The following is a 19,902-nucleotide window of genomic DNA, read 5'->3' on the forward strand; positions in this document are numbered from 1 at the left end:
CTTTTTTCATAACATTAAAGGATATATTTCATGTTTATTCCCTTAAAGCTTTCTTTTTAAAATCTAGTGCAGTAAAGTGGTGTGTACTTAGCGTAACAGATAATTAAACTAAAAATTCAACCAAAACTATCCTCCTTTTTTTAAAAAAATTACCTTGAATCTAATTTTAATGAAAAGCTCTTCCTTTAGCATGTGTCATTATTGTTTAGTTTCTTACTTCCTTGTACAGTGATCTCTTGGTTAATGTACTGAAATCACATTGCATGCGGTTCGTGCTTCACCTTTGTTCTTTTTCCTTTTGCATGTTAAGTAAATCCTCATAAACATGTGCTCATACCGGTCTGGGTGTGATCAGTGTCGCTATATAATACAGTTAAGCATTTATACGTGGTTTGATCATTTGTTGCTTGAATGCTTAGGGGAGATTTTAGAAACTGTATATACTGTAATTGTAAATGAAAATACCCCCAAAAACCCAGCAGTCGAATGCTGACTTCCTGTCTTCAGGTAGACTTTTTACTCAAGATCAACTCAACGGCTCATTGAAATGTTCTCGTGTAGTCACACATTCGATTATTGTCTAGGTATGTACAGTACTGTGCAAAAGTCTTGGCACCCTGTTTATTTTTTAGTACAAACTTTGTTATAGATGTTTATTTTCTGACTTCTACATTATTGATTCAGTACAAAAACATTTTAGATTCCAAACATTAGTTTTCCAGAAACAAAATGAAACGTTACAGAAAAATGTTTGTATGTCAGTAAAGAAAGCAGCAGATTCCATAAGAGACACTTTTCAGATAAAAACATAATGAAGACTGCTGGGTTTCGCTGCAGAAATAAGAAGCGAGTCGACAGTCAAAGTCTCCAGAAGAACTGTGGCTGCTTCTGCAAGATGCTCAGTAACACTTCCAGCTCATTTCCTTATAAAACTGCACACACTGCACCTCACATACTGCTTTATTTATTTAAAGTGAAGGATCGTCACAACAAATATTGACTTTGTTTCATTTATTACTGTTTACTGCTCTTCATAGGATTTTTTTTATATGTAGAAATGTTTAATTTCATTATTTCTGAAGGCGTCTTTACTCTACAGCATTTCTTTGCACATGCCTAAGACTTTTGCACAGAACTGTATATGAAGTTAATTTATCGCTGTATAATTCTCATTGTTTATGGGAGTGATTGCAGGTTGTTGTGTGAAGACTTCCTAAAAGATAATTATCAGTGAATGGATTCATCTGCCATTGGAATCCACTGCTCTATAAATGTATAAATCTGAACATAAATTATATAGAATGGGAAGCTGTACTGATAATTCACAAAAATTAAATATGATTAAATATATTTGTAGGTTTTGAAATCAGATTATAATCCTGTTTTGTGTAGTGACAACAGAGAAACACTAAAGACCACAGATTATTCCTGTTTGCTTATATCACCCCCTGGTGGCATTTCTGATAGAGTACAGCCTTAAAGTTAGAATTTCACCTGTTACGAAGTGCTGACACTGGAGACTCCTTCCATAAATGTTAAATAAATTTTCCTTACCGAAAACTTCACCATATCAACAATTTTTATCACATTTTCTAATCTGTTTGTGTGGAGCGTCTGCCGCACACACTCCTGTGAATGAGCTGTTACTATAGAAGCGATAATGTATTCGAACGCGCACATTAATATAAACCTGTGATCTGCAGCTACTGTCAGAGCTGCTGTTATAGAAAATTAATCAACACCTACTGACCAATCACAATGCAGAACTCAACAACACTGACTTGTAAAAGGCTTAGAAATGAATGAAAATATAATCACTGCGTACATGTTTTTATAAAGAAGCACTGGAGGATTTTTGGTTAGACTCAAGCCAAAACCCATGAGATGACAAAAGGTTTTATACTGGACTCTGATTGGTCAGAAGGTGTTGATTAATTTTCTAAAACAGCAGCTCTGACAGTAGTGCAGCTGCAAATCACAGGGACATGTAAGATGGACGCTGCACATGAACAAATCTTTAAAAATGTGTGTCATCTTTGACATGGTGAAGTTTTATTTAATGAGACATTTATTTAGGCATTATGGAAGGAGTCTCCAGTGTCAGCACTTCGTAACAGAGGTAAAGATGAAACTTTACGTTTTCAGGACAGAGGACATTCTACAACATTAAATATAACTATAAATGGATAATAAAGACGGACATGTTGCTCTTTAATAAATAAAAATTGTAATCATTGTGGCATGAGAGGAACCATCACTCAGTATTTCACTAAAGCAGCAGCACAGTGTTTTATTACTTATATATTATATTATATTACATGTGTATCACTTAATATTATGGGTTGATTATAAATATATATTGTAATTATATTCTGTCGTGACGTAAAAGCTGTTATCTTACAAGTTTTACGTGAGAATTTCAAGAATTTCATCAGCACTGGTTTATAAAAGATTTATACAATGCTTATTAATGTGTTATAAACACTCTATAAATAAAGTGGAACAAGAGGAAGAGAGAGTGTTTATTTTTTTCCACTTTTTTCCACTAACTCACTGCTTCCTGCCATCAAACCCTGAGTATCTCAACAGTAAGTGTGTGTACAGTACATATATATTCATAAATGCACAGGACTGTTTGCGTATGCATGCGTGTACTGTACGTTTTAATGAAAGCGCTGTCTGTAGTAACCAGGCACACGGCTGTGATGTCGTCCGTGAAAGTCACTACACACTCTTAACTCAACACTGAATATGGCCCAAGTTGAAAAGAGAACATTTAGTACTGTTTTTAGTGTCTCCAAATTTAATGAATATGCTTGCAGGCGTGTATTCGCTTTGATGATTGAATACAAACGTTTAGCGAACAGGTTTTTGTTTTGTTTTAGCTCCCGGTACTAAAAGGTCAATCATGTACTCATGGCTGCAGAGCTTGTTCACGTATTCCAGTAATTATTAACATGCCAAAACTGACTTTCCCTCACGGCTCGGAGGTGTGAACCGCACAAGAAGTGATGTCAAAATGATTACCCTCGTAATTTACAGGCTTAAGTTACTTCACGTTATGTAACCTACCAAGGTTATGTCATTTGTGGATAGACAGTTCAGCTCTGCTCCTGAAATCTTCAAGCAGTTTACAGACTTCACTCTTCAGACATTCAGCTGATATTTCATTTTATTAAAAATGTCGCACTCACACACTTTTCCCTGCGCTTATATCTGCCAGCGAATATGAAACAAGAGCTTCCTACTGCTATTATCCCCTTATTATTATTATTATTATTATTATTATTATCATTATTATTATACATGTAATAAACATGTACACCGCAAATGTTTCAATTATCCCAAACAATTAGGTTTAGCTAATTAATTCATTACTCAATTAATTAAACAAATCTATATGTACAACAAGCTGTATTGCATCATCTCATAATTACATCCTACAGAAACATCATTTAACCAGTGGAGTGACATTCTTCTGCTTACAATAAAAGCCATGATAATACATCTTACACTAAAGCAATATGAAAAAAAGCAGTTCGTGATCACAGTTTTAGATATTTCAATTAATCAGTTTTTCTAAACATTGTTCTGTGTACTGTATTGTACTGTACTGTATTAAAATACACCTATAAACACGGCATGGCATGTAACCGAGTTTTACTTCTTTCTTTTTTTTTTTTTAACAAGGCTTGTAGTCATTTATTTTCCCTGTGTTTTTTAATCCTTATGTGGAATTTATATTTATATATAAATACCTTATGTAAGCTTACAGGCATTTTGCATGATGTGTGAGTTTCAATAGTGTGAGTTTGAAGTCATATCTGTTGTTACTCCTTACTAAAATTCTTTAAATTTGATCATTTCATATGAAACAGTGTGCAAAATAAGTTATCTATTGCTAAATTAACTGTTGCAGTCCATTGATTAGCTTGTAAGTAGTGCTGGTTTCTTCCGTTTGTTGATTATTTACAGCAGTGGTTCTCAAAATGGAGTCCGGAGATCCATGAAGCAAAGCAAGGGGGTTTGTTATTTTTAAAATTTTAGTTAGAACGATGGAAATCACAACCCACTTTTATGAAAATGGATGAATTTATGAATAATAAGCCTATAAATAATGTCAGCTTGGACCCAATGTGTTCTGTTGGTATAAAATTTATAAAGGTTATAAAAATAATAGAATGTGCTAAGGTTCTAATGAACAGTGTATTAATAACAAAAACAACAACAATTATTATTATTATTATTATTATTATTATTATTATTATTATTATGAACAGGAAATGTCCATGACAGGAATGAAATATCTCCCATTTCTTTTTGACAGGATTATAATCACTAATAATATATCAGACATTTCCTTTCCTACCCTGGTGTTTACCTTGTGAGCGCTCATGACCTGAAATTCCAGCAGATAATTATATACCATGTGTTTAGACTGGAAATGCAGTAACTGGTGCAGTAACTGATGAAGAAATCCAAAAGTTATTTATGAAAATAATGAATAACAAGGACTTTGTGGTGAAGGAACAGGTTTGAAAAATATCAGGTCGGCTAAATAAATAAATGTGACGTAACTGGTGATGAGTAATCAGGAAGTGGCTGCAATATTTTTGAGAAAGACACAAACCTGTCTGATTCCATTCAGTGCAAATCATCAGAAGGTTAGTGTGATTTTTCAGTCATTTGGTCTGTAATGCTGATAATACCAATATTATAGTTTTTAAATCAAATATTAGGTTTAATGCTTTTCAAAAGGGTTGAGGCCAAGGTTATTGTTGTTGTTGTTGTTGTTTTTTGCCTCGCCGCAGAAAAAAAATCAATCTCAATCCAAACGTAGTAAAAGCTCTATCATGAATGCACAGACTTGATAGATGGAATTTTATTAAAGTTTGTGAATGAAGAACTACACAAACTCCACAATTCTATATGTCCATATATATATATGATTGATGTAGAGACCGAATAACAAAACATGGTCAAAATGTCTTGCTTGTAACCATTTGGGAGCCTGCTAAGCTCCACCTTGAAAATGAAATAGTTAAGAAATAAAACTATGAACTTTGCATAGAAAATTTACTGATAAAGAAATAAAGCATGTTAGTTGGGGAATGCACAGTTAATGGTTTATATCGAGGAAGTGATTATCTGGCAACCCTGACCATACACTGATTGTGAGTCACGTAGGAAATGTAGTTTGTTTGCTCTGTTGTTTCAGCGGAGGTGAGAAACTACTTTGGTGAGAAGTTCATGCACTGAAAGTCATCATTTGTAAGTTTTATCACTTCAAACATTCTGCATAATCCTAATTTCAACAGATTGGAGTCCGCAAAAAGGTCGCTTTCGGCTCTAAAAGGGTTTTTGGTCACAAAGTTTTCTGCTATTAAACATAACAAAAACATTTGTATTTCATATCGTTACTGGTATCAAGGAAGAGCGAGAGTCTGGGTGACTGCAGATATGGACAAAGAACTGGACACGTTAGGGTTAGTGTGCAAAGTTCTGGCAAGGTTTTGGAGATGCATATATGACCCATTCATATGGTTTACAACTATCAGAGACTCACACAATCCCGTTGCAGACTGTTTGTGAATGAAGATCTATACAAACTCCACAATTTTAAATGCTCATGACCAAAGCTGTTTTTATCATGAACTGCCATCAATAACACACATGCACTTTCACATTTTATGTTCAAAAGCTGAGTATCTGTATCAGTATTCAATACAAAAATAACGTGTATTAGGCTGAGATCTCACGTGAGCTTTCTTTATTTTGGGCACGTGTCTGTTGTGGCATGTTAGTGGGCAAAAAAAAAAAAAAAAAAGAAGAAAGTAAATAGCATGAATCTTGGCAGGTTTAATTGGTTGCTTCTGCTTCGACAGACTCACGTTCACACACACACACACACACACACACCTGCTCAGCTCACTGCTAGAGAAAGACACACACACAGCTCTTTAATATACGTAGCAAGGAAGATAGATGTTAGACGTGCCCTACAAATCAGCTAATCTCCATACACCACCTTCCTGCTGCAGATTCCCACTAAACCACCAGCCACAGAACCCTCAACGCAGACCAGGGAGCTGCCCGGTGTGACTGGGCGCCTCAGTAGGTAGTACCACGGAGTGAAGACCACCCGCTTGTCGGCAAGAACCTCCTTCTCAGTGGTATTTAGACTTCCACACTGAGAGCTCCCAACTAATGTTTAACACCAAGCAGCCCTCCACGTCCACCACCCAGGACAAATCGGCCCCAGTCCTCTGGTGTGCAACACATAAGGAGATTAAAGTTAGGAGAGTGGAGCAGATCACCACCACAGAGTGCAGCTTTAACACTCATGGAGTTATGAAGGAAGGATCAGATGACTTGTGAAGGATCAGATCTGGTGACCCCAGTCTCGTTATTCGCTAGTGTGTCTTCTCTAGTGCATATTCATTCTGAGTCATTTGTACATTCTTTAATTTAATTGTTTGAGCATTTGTATTTTGTGTTTTGGGGTTTTTACTTCTGTGTTTCGAGCCCTGACAACTATTTACAGTACACATAATCTGGTAAGTAAGTTATCTAAAATAATGAAAGCGGGGCTGCTTGGTGTCACAATTACAGTATTTGCAAGAATTTGTTTGAGCCACTTGATATGAAAGTTTAGGACTGAGTTGGTGAGGACGAAGGGCAGAAGAATTAGCAGCTGTAGCATTTCCTATGATTCATTTGTTAGAATAATTTTTGTACACACTTCCTCTTGACCAACATTTAAATGTGCCTGTAGAGTTCAGAGAAATATTATTATATGAAGGATTTTATGGTCAGAACAACAGCAGCTGCACAGAGAGATAAAGATGGCATAAATACACAGTTTGTCATCAATTATTTAAGAGAGCAGTTATTATTATTATTATTATTATTATTATAAACAGAACATGCCTATGACAGGGGTGAAATTCTATCTCCAGGAATTTCTTTTTGACAGGATCATAACTATACATTTTTAAAGACTTATTTTCATTCCTATCCTGGTGGTGAGAGCTCCTGACCTGAAATTCCAGCAGATAATTACGTACCATACATACATGTGTATAACCTGGAAATGCAGTAATTGATACACTAATAGATGCAGCAAGACAGAGGTTATTTAATAAAATAATGAAGGAACAGGTCTGAAAAATAACACTGTGAATGTTGGGGATTATATTCTGTCTCAACTTAACAGAATATTTGCATAAACTTATCAGCCAGATCAATAAATGTGATGTGATTGTAATGTGATGTAACCAGGAAGTGGTTGCAATAATTTTGATTGTTATCAGCAGAACGACACAAACCTGTCTGACTCCATTCAGTGCAAATCATCGAAATAAGATCAGCATGATTTTTTCAGTCATTTGGTCTGTAATGCTTATCATGGCCCTGCTTTACTGGAAAACTATTAACTCATATTTTTTTATTCATTTGCCAAATCCCACCCACTAGCTAGCTAGCTAGCTATCCCCTATCACGTGACCTCTACCAACAGCGATGTAAAGCATACCTCTACATCTTTTCAAACTGCTGCACATGCAACTTTGCTGGCCAGAAGAACACACTTGGAGAAAAACGCTAACTGCCCTAAGATGCCCATGATTGGTTAGTGTTGAACTCATTGACAAAGGAGATAGAGTATGTCATCATTCCCATCTAGAGACCAAGACCAGCTCTCTGGGACTCCTGGCTAAAGATAGCGAAGGCATCGTTGAGTTCGAACGTACAATCTCTGTTTTTTTAATGTGACAACACTCAGTAGTCCGCCTATCGACCTATTTCTAATCTACCTTTCCTGGCTAAAGTGTTGGAATGGTTATAGCCTCACAGTTACAAATAATAATAATGGCTTTCAAACACTGAACAATACTGAGACTGCACTTTTATGTGTCTTAAATAGTCTTCGTCTCTCCTCTGACTCTACTGCCATCACCATTCATTTCATTTTTGATGTCAGTGCTGCTTTTAATATAATAAATCATGATGCACTCATTTCCATTCTCTCAGGTATTGGGGTTACAGGTTTAGCTCTTGTCTGGTTCAAATCTTATCGTACTAACAGACATCATTTTTTCCACAATTTCCACAAATATCTGCTACTCAAGGTGTTCCCCAGGTATCAGTTCATGGCCCTTTTCGTTTCATTATTTGTTTATTTCTTTTCTTTATTCTTTTCATTATTTATGTACTTCAGTGAACATCATGCTATGAACTAGTGGTCCTAGTAGTGCCACCTTACTGGTCAGAGGTCAGAGATTGGGGCTTTTGTGATTAAATTAAGAGGTGTAGGAGGAAAAAAAGCAACTGCAAAAACAAAAGGCCATGCACAAGCTCTGACAAGCAAGTGTAGGAGTGTCGAGAGTCTCTACTCTACTCTAACCAATCTACTGAGGATATTGCTGAGCGATGGAAGGAGCATGTTGAGGAGCACCTTAACTCAGCAGACCAGAAATCTCTGGGGTTTTGTAGTACATCTCTGTGGTTGAGGTTCCTATGGCAGTTAGAAGCCTCCATAGTGGCAAGGCCTGCTGATGTGATGCAGATGTCTGAACCTTACACACTTCTACTGTTCTGGGTCCTCTTGACTTCCGGATTGCCTGATTTATCCTGATGCTTTACTTCCACTTGGAGCTTCTGCAGTTGTGACTCACCTTCTGCTGCTCTAGAAGGTCCCACATGAGCACCTAAAGATTTCCCTCCCCAAAACCAGTTTATGCCCAAGAGTCCCCCTTACATCACTGGATAATCTTAGCCAGATACTTTAGATTTGTACTGAAACTGCTGCTGTAGTCGGTAAGACTGTCCTGTGCTCATCCCAGGACTCATTCATACATCCTTTCAACACGCTTAGTACCGTTTGTCTTTACTCTTCTACACCTGTATAGTGTAATGATTTATCCCAGTACATCACCCAAAAGAGGAAGGGTTCCCTTTTAAGGTCCTCTTAAGGTTTGTCTCAAAAATTTCTTCCTTTTGTTGTCTCATGGAATTTTCTTCACCTCTGTCATCTCTGGCTCGTTCATTATAATCAAAATTTACATCTGGATTTCTGCAGTGATGTCTATTGTTAAAGGCATTATACAAATAAAATCAATCTATAATGCTACACTCTATTGCATTCAACAGTAGGTGTTGAATTTTGCCCCGTTACAGTTCAGGTGCTTTTTTTTAATCCCATTACATGTATTTCCTGCTTGTTTTGTTTTGTCAAGCAAACTGTAGCAAGTGAAGATAATTGCATGCTATGTGCTTAAACTGGAAATGCGGTTGTAGGTTATTTCCATAACTGAGGAGGACATTCCAGTGATGTAGCAGGTCTGACAAATAGCACTGTGGGAAGACTGGGTAGATACAACAGTGTGTCAAAGGAGAACAAGTACACCTTCTGACTTACACAGACAGAGACAGAGGGCTGAATGCAAACATGCTGAGATTTCAGTGTGTGGTCATGGCCTTGGTCTTGTATTTAAAAGGTAAGGTATTTGCAATTATCACTCTTAGCTGATAAATGTTTTTATATTTATTTGTGTTTGTTTGCTTGAATAAAGGAGATCAGGGTATAGGAAATCAGAATATAAAAACATTTCGCCAGCAAAATATGACACCTTTGTGTCCTACTAATAAGAATAGACATTGTTTAATAGTTATGGATCTTATCGTGACATTGCATGTAAACATTGTAATTTACAATAACTTTTATATCAGAGTCAGCATAACATTTTGTAACGCATATTCTATGTGATCTTTTCACACTACAGGTTCGCTCTCCCAACTCAATGGTACGTACTTACCTTAATCTTAAGTCACATTTATTTTGTTCTGTTCTGCTCAATCATTAAAAAATAAAGATACACATCTGTAATAGAGTTTCTCCTTTTTTCAGTATGTGGTCGTGCACCTTTTAACAGCCGTATTATGGGTGGGCAGAATGCTTCAGAAGGGGCATGGCCATGGCAGGTTAGTTTACAGAGGCCTGGTAAAGACGGCGGCCATTTCTGTGGAGGATCCCTCATCAGCAAAGACTGGGTTCTGACAGCAGCCCAGTGTTTCACCAGGTTAACATCACACACATTTCTGCGCGTAACACTGTACGGACGCCACTCAGAGAGATAACTGAAGAAATGACTAAACGTCTTTCTTTCTTTCTTTTAGGAAAAGTAATTCTGCTGTGACTGTGTATTTGGGGAAACAGACTTTCAATGGCTTCAATCCCAATCAGATTACCAGACATGCTAAACAGGTGATCCTGCACCCCAACTACAACAGCACAACCAAAAACAATGACATCGCGCTTGTGCGTCTGCACGCTTCTGTCAACTTCTCAGACTACATCAGACCAGTATGCTTGGCTGGACAAGGCAGCAATTTTCCTGATGACACCATAAGCTGGATCACAGGCTGGGGAAACATTAACTCTACAGGTAAAATGCATATACAAATCCATCGCTCCATGCACAAGAAGTACAATGAGTGTGTTCTCTTTAGAGTAACACTAAAACTCATAGGCAACTGACCACGAGCATCTGAGAGAAAACATACTGGATTTCTCTTGTTCGAGTGTTTGAATTAGGAAGTGTTTAGAGAATACTCAGACAGCCTCCAGACCTTAACGAGCTGACCACTAAATCATAAATTTAACAAGTCTTGAGCTGGATCAACTGTATATCAGAACAGATTGCCAGGCATTCCTCTATCTGGCCAGTCTCCTCCAAGGCTGCCGAGCTTGAATATTGCAAATAGTTGCTTTCTGTGGTCTAGCAGCCAGTTGAATCAGCTGAAGATAAGTCCTGCTAAGCTACATCATCATTCAGTGTATTCAAATGCAGATTAAGTTTAAACTGGATATATAATTACCCTAAAAAAAAAAAAAATATATGGGATGCACAGTAACGCAGATGGCAGCATTGCTGCCTCACACCTCCAGGGTCCCCGGTTCAATCCTGACCTCTGGTTATTGTCTGTTCAGAGTTTCTCGTGTTCTCTGTGCAGTGTTTGTGTGGGTTTACTCTGGGTCCTGCAGTTTCCTCCTGCAGTTCAAAATCATGTAGGTAGTTCGCTTGGCTGCTCTAAATTGCCCCTAGGTGTAAATGACTGTGTAAATGTGTGTGCATGGTATCCTGTGATGGACTGGTGTCCCATCTTGAGTGAAATCTCTGACCATGCACCCAGGATATGCATTGCATGGCCCTGACCAGAATAAAGCAGTACTGAAGAAGAATGAATTAATGAAAAAAGATGTACATTAATACTTGCGTTTTGACATTGAAAACATTTTTATCTATGATAACTTTATATATTACTGGTTGTGAAGCACCTTAAATGTCTATGGTGCAGTATTATACACTGCTCTAGTTTAAACTAAGTCCTCTCAAGGCATGGTTTAGGACCAACGTTAATCCCAGACTTACAGTCAAACTGGTGCAACTGACTCAGAAACTAAGTTTCGGGTCTGGGAAGTCAGAAGTAGGTTCCATTAGGCCATTGTAACTATACAGAAATGCATACACACTGAAATATGAGTATAATCTAGTACCTTTTTAATACATAGTGATGTTTATGTGTGATCGTTTGTGTGTAGTGCCTTCGCCTGGTGTGCTGCAGGAGGCAATGGTGCCCATTGCTAATGCATATGTTTGTGATTATCTATTGAATCCTGGATCCATGACCACAAACATGATCTGTGCCGGTTATCTAGATGGAGGCCCGGACACCTGTCAGGTATACCCAGCATCATGAAATATGAACATATATCTGAATAATATAACCTAGATCAACCTTCTAGTGTGAACGCATAATAGAATTGTATGGTACTTTGCATCACGTCTACAAAACACTGAGATTAAGACAAAATTTATTTTCTCTTTTGAAAGGGGGACTTTGGTGGTCCGATGGTGACTAAGCTGGGTGCAGCTTGGATTCAGGCTGGTATCACTAGCTGGGGTAAGGGCTGTGATCAGCACAGCTCACCCGGTGTGTATACTCTGGTGTCCCAGTATCAGATCTGGATATCCAGCATCATCAAACAGAACCTTCCCGGATTTGTCAGGTATAACATTATTTAGTCATGAATATATACATAACAAATTCACGTCAGCAATCCACTAAATCTTGGTCATAATGTGTTCTTGTGTCTTGGCAGGTACCAGCGCAGTGGGACGACCGGCGGCAGTACTGATGGATGAAAACATTTTAATTTAACAACTGTATTTATTATTTAATTATTTACTACACATGTCTATATATATTTTTTTACTGGAGTTGAAGATAATACTTTTGATATATAGCTGTTATTTTGAAGCAGTGTTGTAAACAGTGTTGTTTAGTATCATAATTAAATTGCAGACACATGAATGAATGTCTCAGTTGCTGAGTCTTTCTTTCAGTTGTGGACTATTTGTGAACAATTTGGAATAAATTACATTTTGCCTCAAGCAGATACATTACTAAAGCTTTTTATTGCAATAAAAGTATGACTTCCTTTGTGGATTGAGACCTTTTCATGGTGAAAGGGTATGTGTACCACCTAGAGCTTAATGCTCCCAGTAGTGCCACCTTTGGTGAACAGATCTGAGATCAGACAAAGAGCATTCCTTGGAGCCAGGCCTTGGGCAGGTGTCCACAGGCAAGCACATGGTGACTGAGTAACCAGGTGTGGCTCAGCCCAAAATGGCAACGTGGAGTCCTGAGGACTCACCACTTGCAAGATGAAGGGTGGGGGTCAGGTGCAAAGTCGGGCAGCAGGCATGCGATTGTCAGGCTTAGGAAGAATAAAATATCTGCATATAGGCCGATTTTATGTTGTATGTTAGATATCAGAATTCTGTTGACGTATACGGTTCTGTGCAAAAGTCTTAGGCACATGTAAAGAAATGCTGTAGAGCGAAGATGTCTTCAAAAATAATTAAATGTTTCTACATTAAAAAAATCCTATAAAGAGCAGTAAACAGTAATAAATGAAACAAAGTCAGTATTTGGTGTGACGATCCTTCGCATTTTTTAAAAAATAAAGCAGTATCTGAGGTGCAGTGTGTGCAGTTTTATAAGGAAATGAGCTGGAAGTGTTACTGAGCATCTTGCAGAAGCAGCCACAGTTCTTCTGGAGACTTTGACTGTAGACTCGCTTCTTATTTCTGCAGCGAAACCCAGCAGCCTTCATTATGTTTTTATCTGAAAAGTGTCTCTTATGGAATCTGCTGCTTTCTTTACTGACATACAAACATTTTTCTGGAACATTTCATTTTGTGCTGGAAAACTAATGTTTGGAATCTAAAATGTTTTTGTACTGAATCAGTAATGGAGAAGTCAGAAAATAAACATCTATAACAAAGTTTGTACTAAAAAAATAGGGTGCCTAAGACTTTTGCACAGTACTGTATATTTTGGCGAATAATTGCAGCTAAGTTCAATAAAAATGTAAAATTTAAACAGGGAGAATGGGCACATATGCACAATCTGAAACTTTGTGATATAAGTCAGTTAGTATTAACTCCACAGGCCATAGGTGAAGTAAAGAACCCTAATCTGTTGTATAAATGATTCTCCAAAGCCTAATTGTCTAATTGACTTTGTCATACGTCTTTGACAGTTGCAGGTTCTACTTTTGGCGTGGAACAGCTTGAAACCAGGGACATAGATTGGGTTTGTAGTTCTACTATGAACTGTCTGATTTACCTGTTGTGAAGGTAAAACCAAATGGCATATTTAAATGGATGGTTAGACATGATGTCATCATGTCCTCTATTGACTGACTGGAGTACAATTTTTAACCCCACCCATTCCCATGTTAGTGAATGGGACATCAGGCAATCTTTTGTTTTAAGTTACAGCTCCACAAATTATTTTTGGGACTAGTGTTCTATCATTTTTATGAGTTCAGTTGATCCTGATATCTCCCCCAATATTTCTATTAACTCCTATTATGCATTTATTCCTAACATTAAATGTGTAATAGAAGATATTTGACAATAAATAAAAGGATGCGGATGATCAGGTGGATGCATTTCTCTGTAAATTAGCAGACAGAATGTTTCTGTAGACTTCTGAACTCATTCTGCTGCTACCATTATGAGTTCCATCATCAATAAAGATGAGTGAGTCTGTTCCAGGAGCAGCCATGTGAGCCCAAGCCATGACACTACCTCCACCATGCTTGACTGTTGAACTCGTATATTTTGGATCATGAGCAGATCCATTCTTTCTCCTCTCTTTGGCCTTTCTTTTCCCTCTTTAATTGTCCCTCTTTTCTCAGATTCAAAATGGCTTTCTTTTTCTCACATAGACAGCTCTCTGTTTTTCACATTGGTTTATCCTTTTTAACAACAAATGCAGTCTCCACAGGAGAAACCAAGGCCTCAATCCCAGAGTAAACATTCAGAGCTATTAATTGTTTAAACACCTGAACAACAGGAAACACCTGTCAGTTCCAATATTTTTGATCACTTGAAAAATGGGTGGGTTCAAACTAAAGGTGCCATGTTCTAAGTTGTTTAACACATCTAGATGTAAATATCAGAAAATGAAAGCTGAATTTCTGATCTATCATCTCATATTCATCATTTGATCTCAAACCCAAATGTCTTCAGGGTATAGCAAAAACAAACAAAAAAAAGAATTGGCTTTCAGAGGGGATTGTATGTCTGATTATTGCAGACTAGACTACTGCTTACCATCATTTAAGCATCTTGAACAGATGTGTAGATATATGGACACACGGATGGACTGATGTCAAAAATCATAGATAGCCAGAAAAGGAGCCTTGGGTTCATGAACATGAGTGTGTAAACAACATCGCTGAAACTTTCAGGTCCTACTAAGAACTCTGGCTGCTGCATTTTTGACTAACTGGGGCTTGTTTGTGCACCCACGGGAAAATCCAGACAACAAGGTACCAAAAGCAAGAACTATTTTTGTCTGCGTCCCTTTTTAGCACACCTGAGGCAACGGTGGCACTGAAAACCTCCCTGAGACGGAATGAGGAAGAAACCTTGTAAGGATCCAGCTTCAAAGGGAACCCATCCTATTCTGAGTGACACTCGATAGTGAGAATTTGATGATTACTTTAAATGACTGTCAGATATATTTACTCTAATACTCTGTCAGACATTATTGGAGTCCTAGTCTACGTGCCGATGTATAGAAATACCATGACTCCCATGACCTGCTGGCAACCTAGAACTCTTACCAGTAGCCCAAAGGCCACAGACACACCTTTCAGTAATATCATTCAGTGATATCAGTCTTCCTGTGATATCATACCATAGTGGTTCTGGTCAGTTCTCTAATGCTTGTCTGATTCCTCTTCCAGGTCTTCCCTGAATGCATTTCTCCAATTCAGTTTCGTGGAATACATTGTTTCCCATTGCGGGCTTAAGATCACATTTCGAGTCTGAACTCTCCCCACCTATTGATGGTAATGTTATGTGTCATCATCAGCCACACCTTGGGCCAGAGTCCAACAGACATAGTTCTTAGAACATTGTTTAAAGGCATGCTGTCTGATGAGTGAATTTGAATAGAGCAGTATACGGTAAGCTCTAAATATTTGGGCAAGAGGTCTTAAAACTAAAGATACAGGCCGATCGCCGCCGCAGAAAGGGCCCAGAAAACAGAACAAGAGAGAGTGTGGTCACAAAAGGCCTGCACCTGAGACTCCTGTCCACGCTATGTCAGGCTTTTAAGATTCACCGTTGCATAAATGTGTCACCTAGGCCATACATCACCCTCTACCCATGTCTCTCTCCTTCACCCTGTAGTTCCAGGACCTCTGCAGGATGCTGTCCCCTCAGAAATACCACCACTTGCTCTCATGAGTGATGGATCCCCATAAAGAATAAAATATTAAAAGATAATAAATTATATAAAAGATTAAAAGTATTTACCAAAAGCACATTCAATATGCAGTACCAGTTCATTGCAGATGTTTTTTTTTTTCAGTAATGGTAAAATATTGCTTTTTGTGAATAATCATTTACCATTTCAATTGTTTAAGATTTGATTTGGGTATTGCAAATTTTTTATTTATTTTCTAAAAAGCAGCAGAGCTATAGTGCTACGCTGTACCGCATTCGAAATAAGGCGCAGAATTTGCCCTGCTATAGTTGAGGAAGTACCATTTTTAAAATTTCTGTCACATACATGGAGTTCTTGTCATGAAGATAATTGCATGCTATGAGTATAGACTGGAACTTCTGTGGTGCTGTAACACAGATGTTATTTCCTGAGTAAAGGAGGGCAGTCTAGTGATGTAACAGGTCATACCTTTGTTAGCTGTGGAAAGGCTGGGAATATATAAGATAGTGTCGAGAGAGAACAAGAACAACTGCTGACTTACACAGACAGAGACACAGGGCTGAACGCAAAGATGCTGAGATTTCAGTGTGTGGCTGTGGCCCTGGCCTTATATTTAAAAGGTAAGGCTTTTGCAATTATTACTGATGAAAGTTACTATATTTCTGAACATAAGAACTGTTCACAAGAAAAACGTTGCTGCATGAATAGTTATAGTTGTAATTATCACATTAATCACAGAAAATTAGCTGTAATTTAACCGTATGGTTTCCACCTTTATTGTTCAGTAGCGTATAAAACAGCACTTGATCTAGCGCATCCTGTAGCTTTGCATTTTATTTTATTATATTATGCGATGACAATCGATTGTCCACACAATTTAAAGAAGCCAAAAGGTATCTAATAAAGATAATGAAATCATAATGTGTGTGCAGGATGTAGGCTATCACTCTTTTATTTTGTATTTTGAGTTGTCAAATTAATAAAATAATGCAAATGTTCTACATAATTCAATGCAAACTTCTATAAAGAAAATGTGCACATCAATTTAAGCATACGCTGACTGATCATTCATCTCTTATAGTCCTTGAGATAATGTCTCTGAGTAAGATGTGTCTCTAATGTCTTCCATGTGGATAAAAAAGCTTTTCACTAACTTTAAAGGGATGATAATTAATTTTTACAGCCAAAAACAGAAATTTCAATACGAGATTTTGTGGTTCCGTCAAACTGTCAGTGGCGCTGGATTCTCTTTCCTCTCAAGGTTTCTTTTTCATATCGTTTCCGGGAGCTTTTCCTTGCCACCGTCACCTCTGGCTTGCTCATTAGGGACAAATCTAAATGTATATGTATATATATAGCCAGATTTCTGTAAAGCTGCTTTGTGACAATCACTAAATCACCATCAGTAAAAGTGCTATGTCAGTTGAATTGATATGAATTGAATTGAATTGATTAAATGCTGCTCCTCACTCAAGCTGGTATTGAGCAAGAAAACTGGACTTAAATCCAAGGTCAGAACCGAGCATAACTGAGATGCTCCTGTGTACTAACGTCTGAAGTCTATATAGTCATATGCGCAATTTTGGTATTCAATCCTCACTATGCTTAACTCAACTCATTCTCTCATTTCAGGTTCCCTTTCCCAGCTTAATGGTAGGTACTTCTCTTAATCTTAATCACTCTCAGGCTTTTCTGAAGGCATTTATTTTCCTCTGTTCTGCTCAGTCAGATTCTGGTGACAGTGGGATTGTAACTGATGTTTCTCTTTTTTCAGTATGTGGTCGTGCACCTTTTAACACCCGTATTGTGGGTGGACAGAGTGCCTCAGATGGGGTGTGGCCATGGCAGGTTAGTTTACAGAGCCCCGCTTATTACGGCGGCCATTTCTGTGGAGGATCCCTCATCAACAAAGACTGGGTTCTGACCGCAGCACACTGTTTCTCCAGGTTAATTTCACACACATTTCTGCACGTAACACCGCACTGACTCTACTCTTAGACGAAACTGAACAAATGACTAAACGCTTTTATTTCTTTTTTTACACCTTCAGCACTAAGACTTCTGGTCTGACTGTGTATTTGGGGAAAAAGACTCTAAGTGGCTCTAATCCCAATCAAATTGCAAGAGGTGTTGCACAGATAGTCCTTCACCCCAGCTATAACAGCGCAACCCAAAACAATGACATCGCCCTTCTACGTCTGAACTCCTCCGTCACCTTCACGAACTACATCAGACCAGTGTGTCTGGCAGGTCAAGGCAGCAGTTTTCCAGTTGGCACCAATTGCTGGATCTCAGGCTGGGGAAGCATTGCCTCTGGAGGTAAAATACATACACAGGCACACACACAAACTTAGGTTTGTATACAAAAGTGGGTTCTGGCAGCCAATCTGGAGTATAATTTATTACTTTTATAAGATATGTTTGTATTTGTTTGTGTTTGTGTGTAGTACAACTGCCATCTCCTGGTGTGCTGCAGGAGGCAATGGTGCCCACTGTCAATACATATCTTTGTGATTTGCTACTGGGATTTGGATCCGTTACTTCAAACATGATCTGTGCTGGTTATCTACAAGGAGGCGCTGACACCTGCCAGGTACACACAGACTCACACATACAATATGAACAAATATCCGAATAATACAGCCTAGCTCATCCTTCTAGTGTGAACACATAATAGAATTGTGTATGGCCCTTAACAATCACAAACAACAAAAGTTATTTCTCTTTTAAAAGGGGGATTCTGGAGGTCCAATGGTGACTAAGCAGGGTGCAGCCTGGATTCAGGCTGGTATCACTAGCTGGGGTAGAGGCTGTGGTCAGTACAGATCACCTGGTGTGTATACTCTGGTGTCCCAGTACCAGATCTGGATATCCAGCATCATCAAACAGAACCTTCCTGGATTTATCAGGTATAAAATTAATTGGTCATGAGTTTATACAACAAAATCAGGCAATGAGTCATTGACTGGCTTTAATGGCTATTCAGTAAATCTTGGTCATAATGTGTTCTTGTGTCTTGCCAGGTACTAACTCAGTGGGAGGACTGGTGTCAGTTCTGATGGATCAGGAAGAATGGAAACATTTTAATTTAATAACAGCCTTTATTATTTTACATGAAATGTAATGTATATATTTTACTGTACAGGTATATTTATTTATTTTTTTACTGACATCAATCTAATAAGTAGCCATTGTATTTTTTTTTTGTATGATGAATATTGTGATAATCATCTTGTATGGTGCTACACATACACAAGATTACATATTATTAATGTAATCGTCCTAACTTAATTAACTATTTTAATTAACATATAATTAAATAATAATTACCTTCATGAGCCTCTTGGTTGCTGTCTCATCTTTTCATGCATTGCCTAACACTTGTGAACACTTGAAAAATTGATACAAACCTACAAAGATTTGCTTTCAAACCAACTCTAACCATAACATGAGGGATATGGATCAGCAGTGTCCCTGCTCAAGTCTAGGAAAGGGGCAATAAAGAACAGACATTTTTTACAGAGTCCCTCCCTTTTAACAGGCTCAAAAGTAGTTAGACAAACTAACATAATTATAAATATAAGGATTATTTTTAATACTCGGATGCAAATCCTTTGCAGTCAATGACTGGACATCACCAACTGCTGAGTTTCCTCCACTGAGATGCTTTATCAGGCCATTTAAAACATTCCATTTTTTGCTTTCATGGTACATTTTGGGTCATTATCCATCTGTATTGTGAAGCGCTGTCCTATCATTTTTGCAGCATTGAACTGAATCTGAGAATAAAGTATAGCTCTATACACTTCAGTGACACCAGTGATCCACCAGTAAACACCAGTGATCCAGTTCCACTGGCAGCCATACATGCCCATGCCATAACACTACCTCCACCATGTTGGACATATGATGTGCTTTGGATCACGAGCCCTTCCTTCCCTTCTCCATACACTTCACTTCCCATCATTCTGGCACAAGACGTTTTCTAACAAAGTCTAATCTGGTCTTTCTTTTTTTGAATGTTACCAGTGGTTCACATCTTGAGGTAAACCCTCTGTATTTACATTCATGAAGGTGTCTCTTGATTGT

The 19,902-nt window shown here is 37.9% G+C and overlaps 2 protein-coding genes across 3 annotated transcripts; both read left to right on the forward strand.

Moving 5' to 3' along the window:
- The first annotated feature begins 4,597 nt into the window (after window positions 1-4,597).
- Window positions 4,598-12,375, forward strand: LOC113545879 (serine protease 27). Of its 2 annotated transcripts, none has more exons than XM_053231602.1 (8): window positions 4,598-4,664; window positions 5,219-9,497; window positions 9,783-9,803; window positions 9,908-10,079; window positions 10,177-10,445; window positions 11,603-11,742; window positions 11,895-12,070; window positions 12,164-12,375. In XM_053231602.1, exons 2-8 carry the CDS (start codon window positions 9,449-9,451, stop codon window positions 12,204-12,206), a joined length of 870 nt encoding a protein of 289 aa, XP_053087577.1. In that variant the 5' UTR covers window positions 4,598-4,664; window positions 5,219-9,448; the 3' UTR covers window positions 12,207-12,375. The 2 variants fall into 2 exon arrangements, with proteins under 2 accessions (XP_053087577.1, XP_034168780.2); XM_034312889.2 differs by lacking the exon at window positions 4,598-4,664 and having other exon boundaries at window positions 5,219-5,271; window positions 9,298-9,497.
- Window positions 12,376-16,316: 3,941 nt separating this feature from the next.
- LOC113545878 (serine protease 27-like) lies at window positions 16,317-19,112 on the forward strand. Its single transcript, XM_026945514.3, has 7 exons — window positions 16,317-16,433; window positions 17,446-17,466; window positions 17,588-17,759; window positions 17,864-18,132; window positions 18,261-18,406; window positions 18,547-18,722; window positions 18,837-19,112. Exons 1-7 carry the CDS (start codon window positions 16,385-16,387, stop codon window positions 18,841-18,843), a joined length of 840 nt encoding a protein of 279 aa, XP_026801315.3. The 5' UTR covers window positions 16,317-16,384; the 3' UTR covers window positions 18,844-19,112.
- The last annotated feature ends 790 nt before the right edge of the window (window positions 19,113-19,902 follow it).

This window comes from Pangasianodon hypophthalmus, chromosome 2 (assembly GCF_027358585.1).
Source record: "Pangasianodon hypophthalmus isolate fPanHyp1 chromosome 2, fPanHyp1.pri, whole genome shotgun sequence".
NCBI lineage: Eukaryota > Metazoa > Chordata > Actinopteri > Siluriformes > Pangasiidae > Pangasianodon > Pangasianodon hypophthalmus.